This window comes from Mus pahari, chromosome 6, assembly GCF_900095145.1.
Source record: "Mus pahari chromosome 6, PAHARI_EIJ_v1.1, whole genome shotgun sequence".
In the NCBI taxonomy this organism is placed as follows: domain Eukaryota; kingdom Metazoa; phylum Chordata; class Mammalia; order Rodentia; family Muridae; genus Mus; species Mus pahari.
In genome coordinates, this window is record NC_034595.1 from 84,935,332 (window position 1) to 84,943,273 (window position 7,942).

The 7,942-nt window shown below is 52.1% G+C and overlaps 2 protein-coding genes across 6 annotated transcripts in view; both read right to left on the reverse strand.

Moving 5' to 3' along the window:
- Window positions 1-6: 6 nt before the first annotated feature.
- Window positions 7-2,483, reverse strand: Hmgn2 (high mobility group nucleosomal binding domain 2). Its single transcript, XM_021200735.2, has 6 exons — window positions 2,321-2,483; window positions 1,496-1,540; window positions 1,303-1,332; window positions 948-998; window positions 461-556; window positions 7-132 (listed from the first exon to the last, which is right to left on the reverse strand). Exons 1-6 carry the CDS (start codon window positions 2,333-2,335, stop codon window positions 97-99), a joined length of 273 nt encoding a protein of 90 aa, XP_021056394.1. The 5' UTR covers window positions 2,336-2,483; the 3' UTR covers window positions 7-96.
- Window positions 2,484-3,130: 647 nt separating this feature from the next.
- The window catches only part of Dhdds (dehydrodolichyl diphosphate synthase subunit), a 26,738-nt gene continuing 21,926 nt past the window's right edge, over window positions 3,131-7,942 (reverse strand). For 3 of the 5 annotated variants that reach the window (XM_029539960.1, XM_021200226.2, XM_029539959.1), the window contains exon 9: window positions 3,131-5,769. In XM_029539960.1, coding sequence (XP_029395820.1) covers window positions 5,530-5,769 — 240 coding nt within the window. In that variant the 3' untranslated portion in view covers window positions 3,131-5,529. The remainder of the gene's footprint in view (window positions 5,770-7,942) is intronic. The other 2 variants (XM_021200225.2, XM_029539961.1) reach the window with 1 other exon arrangement.

Sequence of the window (7,942 nt, forward strand, 5' to 3'; positions counted from 1 at the left end):
AAAACGAAATTCTGCATTTTTATAAAACTTGATAAAAAATAGTATTTCAAACTGTACAGTCACCAGAAGTACACAGTTATCAAAAATGCACACACGTCACTTGGCATCTCCAGCACCTTCAGCTTTCTGTGCCTAAATGAAAAACAGATAAAGTCAGTATGTACACCAAAATTTATCTGCTCATAGTATTATATGGAATCATCTTGTTTCCAGGCTTAAATCCAGGTCTTGGGTACTTAAAAAGACACCATGAATGCACCTGAAGAACGGACCACTTGCCACCCCCCCCCACCACTAGAGAAGGCTAAAGGTCACTTTCAGCTTTAATTCTATGAGTGACATATCAGGACAAGCCTTTTAAACACATCTAATGCAGTGTGACATAGACAAAATGGGTAACAAGCAGCTTGGCTATCACTAAGTGTGGGCACACCTGACAAGAAATGAACAGCCACCGTACCTGATCTGTTTTGGCATCTCCATTTTCTGCAGGATTATTCGCATCCTTACCGGTGTCGGCTTTCCCCTTCTTCCCCTTGGGTACCTTCTCTCCCTTCTAAAACCAAGGAAGGATGGATACAGAGTTTGTTAGCTTACACATCTTGTGTTACTGTGACATAACCTATAAAGTTCTGCAAAGAGGGCTTGCCTATTGAAGATATATATCCCCTCTACTAAGCTAAATTAAATTACAATTTTTAGTCCTCCAGAATTGTTCAAATTATAGAACAGCTAAAAATGCTTTTAATGGTCAATTATAGTTTTCTTTAACTGTTGCCAAGGACACTAACAGGACAAGTTACCAGGAACAAGGCTATCAATCAAAATAGCTTAGGACATCCACTAAAAGAGCCATCATCATGTTGAATTAGGCTAAGGTAGGGAAGAACAGATCTCTGAAAATTCCCAGTCTAGAATTAGCGCCACGGTGTCTCAGGCAGGCTTACCTTTGCAGGGGCCTTTTTAGGTTTGGGCTCTGGCTTTGGAGGTGCAGGTTTCTTATTTTGGAAGGCAGAGGGGAAGAGGAAACCATTAGTACCACAGACCAAAGGAACCACCAATCAAACCACAGCTTGGAAAACTAGTTCTCAGGATCGCCTTTCTTTTACAATGTAAAAGCCACCTTTCACTTTAGTTGGAAGAATCACAACTTGGGACAACAGCAAACGTTTCTAGATGTGCGGCAGCACAGCACAGTAGCTGCCTCAAAAATCAGCCGCCATCTATAATTCAACGAAATCACGGAGATGCCCACCAAGTGGTTCCCAGCATCAGGTAAGGATGAGCAAATCATACACTTACAGCAGACAACCTTGCAGATCTTCTCTGTGGCTAAATAAAAAAAAAACAAAAACAAAGGAAGAGGAATAAGTACCATCTCCCCATCCCTCAGCTTCACATTAAAGAAAAGTGAATGAAACAATTCTTGGTCAATTTCTACCAAAGGAGCGGGGTGGCTACTACCCAAGACATGCCCTCAATGGAGAAGACTCACCTCGTCCTTCACCTTGGTTTTGTCTCCTTTAGCATCCCCTTCAGCCTACAAAATGATAAAAGTCCAAAACTTGTCACCTCGGAGGCAAATCTCAGTCAACAGCAACCGTCAGACACCATTCTCAAAATGTATACCCCCAAGTTTTACGTAAGAAGCCTTAGCAGGAACAGGGCCCAACTAAAGTCCGAGGCGCGCACGGAAGACCGGGCAGGCTGGCCGCAGAGCGGGGGAGAAGCTGGAGGCTGGCCGGCAGGCGCTCGGGGCCACCAGCGCCAGGCAGTAACAGCAGCTGCAGATTGTGCAAACAAACCTCTCCGGAGGCGGCGCCCGGCGCCGTTGCTATGGCAGCCGTCGAGGGCGGGAGCTCGGGGAAGCCGGGGGCGGGAGCGCGCGTCTCGTGCGCCTGGAACGTGGGCGGCCGGGGGGGCGGAGCCGCGCCGCGGGCCCGCCCCTCGCGGACGCAGTTTTGGCGGCAGCGCGCTCCCCCGCCCGCCCGTTCCGCGGAGCGCCGCCTTCCCGCCCTTTCGGGTTTGAATCGCCCGCCCGCCCGCTCGCTCGCCCGCGGGAGGAGGGGAGGGGGCGGCCGGTGGGGGAGGGGGCGCGGGCGGCCAGACGGAGCGGGATAAACAGCTGCCAACATGGCTCCTCCTGCCGCCGCCACCGAGCCTCCAATATGGCTTCTGGCGCCCGCGGGCAGCGCGCCGCGCACGATTCGCCCCGCAGCCCCGGCTCGGGCTGGGAGCTCGCGCCGCGCCCGATCTGCCGCCGAGTTCCGAGCCCGAGGCTAGTGGTGGCGGCCGCTCCCGGGCGCCCCGCGCCACGTACCTTTCTTTTGGGCATGGTGGCGGCAGGGGACGTCGGCGCTGAGCACGGGTATTCAGCGGCGCGCGGGTTGCTCCGGCCGGGGGTCGTCCTCGCTGCTTCTTCACACTGCTCGGGCTCCGGGGGGTTTATAAAGTTTTTATAGCGCTGGGAGCCCCGGACCGGTTAGAACCGGATTTCACCTCCCGTCGCCGCTCATTGGCCCAGTTGGGGTCACGTGGGCGGGGTTTAAACTCACCTCCTCTGGAGTGAGGAGGGGGTGCAGGGGGAGGGCGCTCGAGACGGCGGCGCGCCTTGGGGGAGGGGGCGCGCCTGCGAGTCGGAGGTAATAAATGAGGGGAGCGCGAGGCGGCAGGCTTGGGGTTCCGCTCCCGCCCAGACCTGGCTTTTGCAAACTACCAAGTTCCTTCCACCTTATGCAACCCTTCTCCCCACTTCTCCAAGCCGTGCGACACTGGGCACATCTCGGCCGCTTTCCTTCCTGCTCCCGCCGGGGCCCCAGCAGAGGGGTTTGTGAGGCCTGGCCGCGCCGCCCAGCTCCAGGGGCGGCGGGAGGCGCGCCGGCCGCGGCTCCGGGGAACCACGGGCTGTAGTGGGCCGAGAGCCGGGATGCCAGCTTGGCGCAGTCGGACGTGCATCCTTTTGAGTTGCCACCTTGGGGAGTCCCTCGGTGTGCCTCACCTGGAAAGCAGTCCGCGGGATGTGGAGGTGTGGGCCGGCAGGGGACACTTAGCACACGGGGATGCCTTTCGGGTACTGCGGGGCAGGTAGGAGCTGTCCTTTCAGCACCTACCGCTGAGCGGCCTCCCCAACGTTAAACAGCCCCCCAACATCTGCCCGGCGCCTTCCTTAAATCCCCGCACGCCTGGCCCTCTGGCCCCTGTCACAGAATGGTGGAGAAAAGCAGGCGACCCAGCCCGGGAGCACGCCCCTCCCACTCCGCTCTCTGGGTCTGGGCTGCAGCTGCCCCCACTCAGCCGAGGCCATGGAACCTGGGCTTTGCAGATGCCACAGCTGGCGAAAGCCCGCCTCACACACCATCGAGCTGGCTTGCTCTCGGTTGCGTGAGGAAAAGGCGGTTGAAGGGAAGCGCCGGAAGATTAGGAAACAAGTAGATGAACAGGTGTGATGGCAGAGGGGCCCTTCCAGGGCATCTCAGCCCAAAGTCCGGCCTTCTAGAGCTCCCGAGCGCACCCGAGGGAGGGTGTCAACTGCAGCAGTAAAGCAAAACCTCCTTTCGTTGCAGGGACCAAACAAACCTTGTATCTCAAAAAAATTTTTTTAAAAAAATTCTTGATACCCATAACACAACTGGCTAACATCTGCAATAGGGTATTTGGTGCTCAGGCGGAAGGCACAAAATAGGTCCCACCTTAATTTCTGAGGCAAGGGTTGAAGCTAGTTTGTAATAACCATAGCAGCAGAAAGCAGACATCTGCAAATTCAAATCAAGCATTTTTCAGCCTTTGCCTCTGGACAACAGTGGATCTGCCTCTCCTTTCCACTTGCACAGTGCCTCCCGAGGTAGCCATCCTCCACCCCGCCCTGTGCACCTTTCCCAGAACACAGGTCCCGGGGCTGGAAGATGCCAGCCCCATTAATCACCACTACTGTACTCCAATCTTAAGAGAACGTCAGCCAGGCATCTACAGCCCTGCTTGCCGGGCAGATCCCGTTTGCTGCCTCCAGCCTCTCATTCCCGCCTTAATTGTAGGGCTCTGTATTATAGCCACATAATTCATGCCTCCCTAATTAAAGCTGTCAACAGCCTCATTGTAAAGCTGGAAAATGCACAGCACCTGCTCTTGGGGATCTTCTGTGCCAGGGATTGGTTTTGGGGAGTGCCAGGTGTACAGGGGACCTTGCCAAAGGGTGCACTGATTGGCTCTTGGTTTCAGTGTCAGACCTTTTTTGATTCTGATAGGAAGAAGATGGCCAAAACTTCACCAGTGCCAGGCATCTGGACACAGAAATAGGGATGGGGAACAACGCATAGTGCACGTTTTGGGGAGGAAGGTGCTGGGGGGGGGGGGCTTACAGGTAGCATGAGACCAGAGTGACATTTGGTTGGAGTTTCTGGCTAGTACTCACAGCTCGAAGACACCTGAAACATAGACTAGCTCAGCAGACCTTTCTTCAGAGGTTGTCCTCTCTCCTTAGCCCTATGGGGGAGGTCAGGAAAGGATGCAACCTTGCCTCTTTCCTGCTGGGGAAGTTGGCCTCACAGGCTGAGAGGGCTAGAGTAGTTCTGCTGTGAGAACTACTCACACTAGAGAGCACACTGTCTCGGGGCCTACTTAGGCAGCCAGGTCAGAGCTGTGAGGACCTGTTAGATAGAGTAGGAATCAGCTTGAGATGGTGAGACTTCAGTCCACTGGGAAACGCTTGGTTCCGTTCGGTCCTCATGTGTTAAACACAAACTGGCCTGTGTTGGATTTGACTCTAGGACCTTTACAGGCCCTTCTGCCACCATCTGTAGTCACGGAGGGGGTTGGGTCTCACAGGGGAGTGGAGCCTGGCCCCATGCCCTCCCTGCATGGGGGAGTAAAGCCTGTGTGGGCTGAGTTGACAATAGGTAATTGGATTGTAATCACCCGCTTGGTTTCCATGAGCCAGCCTTTGGGGGCACTGAGCCTTTCAGTGAGCAGTCAGTACTGGTAGTGGGAGGGGGTGGAGGTTCAATAGCAAATCCCAGGTGGACAGCCAAGGGGAGGAGCAGCAGCAGATGGGCAAATTTTCTTGCTGTCCTCCCCACCCCTTTCTTCCCCGCCCAATAATGTTGGCTGCCTATCAGTTAAAATTTACCAGTAGATCCAAATCTTTTGTGGAAGTCACATGGGGAGGGTTTAGGCAGGACGGGTAAGCCTAGGCTTTGGGAAGTTCTCTTCTTCACGTTGAAGGATATGCTGGTGGAAAAAGAACATGCATCCAAAAACGGACGGGCATATAGCTAATGAATTAGGGTCCCCTGTTCTCCAAATGTATTAGTGGCTGGACTTGGACTTAAGTGTACATCTAAGAGACTCTACCTCCAACTTCAAGGGTAACTGTCAAGGTAGCCCAAAGGTATCATCCATAGGCAGCAGAGCTTGTCCCTGCAAAATGGAGGGAGCCCAATTCATCCAAAACAGGAAGTGCCTTTTCAAAAGAAAAGAAAAGGAAAGGAAAGAAGAGGCAAAGGGCAGGGCAAAGTGGCTGGTAGCCAGCCTCACTTAGGCAGATGCAGTGCCCCAAAGTGCCAGCCAGTTAGCCCGTTTAAGTTCCAAGGCCTTCAGGAAGCCTTGAACTCGCTCTTCCCGTTTGGTGGAGAGTTTGTGCAAGCGCGTCCGTCGGAGTTGGGCATCCCCACTGGCTTGGAGCCCCTCTCGAAGCAGCTGCTCTGTCACTGCAGCCTGGTCCCTCTCCAGCTGGCGCCTCTTCCGCTCCTCAGCATACATGTCTCGGGCCTTCTGCTAGAGAAAAGTAGGGTTTGAGGCCGGGATATAATTTTAGGTGTGGGATAGGGCACAGAATGGCCAAGTACACAAACTCCGGAGTTTCTGCCAGTGTGGAAAGGCTTGGGAAGGCTAAGCAGTGGACCTGTGCTACACAGGCAATTCAGGAGCAGTTCACCTTGGCTTGTTGTGTGGAAGTGTCTTCATTTCTTACAACCCTTCCAAGCTCACACCTAGGAACAGGTAAGCACCCTGGCCCCTGACTCTCCCACCGACATGTTTGCGGCCTTGGGAAGATCCTCTCATAGCCTTTAAAATTTTACTTGTAAAGTGGGGGTTGTGCTTGAAGAGAGGTTTAAAGGATTAGGGATAATAAATGCAAAATCCACTCTAACATTAGCTACATTGTCTACTGTCTGGGACAAAATACTCACTGGGTCTTCTCATGGTTCCTAGGTCAATGTGAGGTATCACTCTCCAACTTTCTACTCTATTTTCAAGGAATAGAACTAGGCTTGACTCTTATAACGAAGATAGTCTTGACTATGAGCAAATGGCCCTTCTAGGAACACCGGGAAGCCAATTCAACTCTGTTAAGCCACTTACTGCCGCCTAGACTAGGTATTAGGCTCTAGTCGGCTCTTCCTCTTAGAAAGGATCCCCGGTGGCTCCGTAGACCCAGCAGGGCCCCGGACTCGGTCCTGACAGGTGGTAGCAATCCGTCTCTGGTGACACCTCCTAGACCTTGCATGTGTCTTTGGACAGATAATAAGCCCTTTTGAGAGAGAAGAGATGACTTTTCCTCTCTGGCACTTGGAGTACTGTACAGGAGGCATTGAAGCACTTGACCAAGTGGTCCTAAAAGGGTAGTAAGGACACCTGTGGCAAAAAAAAAAAAAAAAAAAGGGAAATCCCTTGGAGCAGAAGGGGCTGCTTCATCTCATGGACTCTTGCCTTGCCAATCTGTGGCCTACAGAGCTCCTTCTACTGAACAGAACCCACGAGCGAGCAACCTGGTGGAGTGTGTTTGTTTCCGAGTCAGAGTTCCACTATGTTGCCCAGACTTCCAAGCAGCTGGGTCAGCATGCGCTACACTGACCAGTGAGCAGTAGGGTAGGATAGCTATAGGTTTTTCACATCCTGGTGTCCTTTTCCATCTCCAACCTTGTGTTGTGGCATTTTGTGTTTAAGCCTTGTTCTAATTAGCCTGTAAGTTCTGACCACCTTGTCTTCACTCTGTTCTGTTATTGCTGAGGTTTTTTCTGGGTAGCCCTGGTCATACTGAAACTGGCTAGACTTTGAGATCTGCCTGCTTCTGCCTCCTGAGTACTGGGATTAAAGGTGTGTGCTACCATGGCCCATATCCTGTCTTTATTCCTTAGGAGCATCCTATCCACAAACACTTCAACTGTTTTTCACTGACTCTCAAAACAGAGCTGTGACTAGGTCAGGCTGGTGGTGAACTCTTAACCTCAGCACTCAGGAGGCAGGTAGATCTCTGTGAATTTGAGGCCAGGCTGGTCGATATAGTGAGTTCTAGGAGAGCCAGTGCTACATAACAGACACTGTCTCAAACAAACCAAACCAAACCAAACCTAGCCCCCTTCCACAGTTACTTGTGAGGAGGGTTAGGGGGAGGATAGCTCAAGATGGATCACAGAAACAAAAGGCTGCAGTATGTGCCAGCCTAGCAGAAAACTTCACCTATAGTGAGAGATCCTGCCTCAAAACAGAAAGGCAGAGGAAGGACTGGTAAAATGCCTGACCTGAACTCAATCCCTGGACCCCATGAAAATCTGGGAAGGAGAGCTCTCTATGGTAGTCTACGCTTTTAATCCCGGCACTCAGGAAGCAGAGCAGGCAGGTCTCTGTGATCAAGGCTAGCCTGGGATACAGAAGTAGCCGGTGAGCCTGACCTACATTCTGAATTCTAGTGCAGCCAGGAGTACTTAGTGAGACTGTCTCAAAAAGATTAATAAAACAAAACAAACAATAAAGAACATGGAAGGAGAAAATCAACTCACGATTGTTCTATGACCTTCACAAGCACATTGTGGCACACCATTACATACATACACACACACAAAGGTGCATGAATTTTCTCACATCAGAATGAATTTGAAGTCCCAAAATTTGAGAAATTCTAGTTCAAAAGACCTACCTTTCTAAGGCTATATTTCATCTTTTCCTT

What these genes read in the sequence shown, in the direction of transcription:
- Hmgn2 (XM_021200735.2), bottom strand. An exon ending in AAACCAAGGTGAAGGACGAG is followed by an intron (nt 1,333 to 1,495) that starts GTGAGTCTTCTC and finishes TTTTTTATTTAG; the next exon opens with CCACAGAGAAGATCTGCAAG. An exon ending in CTAAAAAGGCCCCTGCAAAG is followed by an intron (nt 557 to 947) that starts GTAAGCCTGCCT and finishes CCTTGGTTTTAG; the next exon opens with AAGGGAGAGAAGGTACCCAA.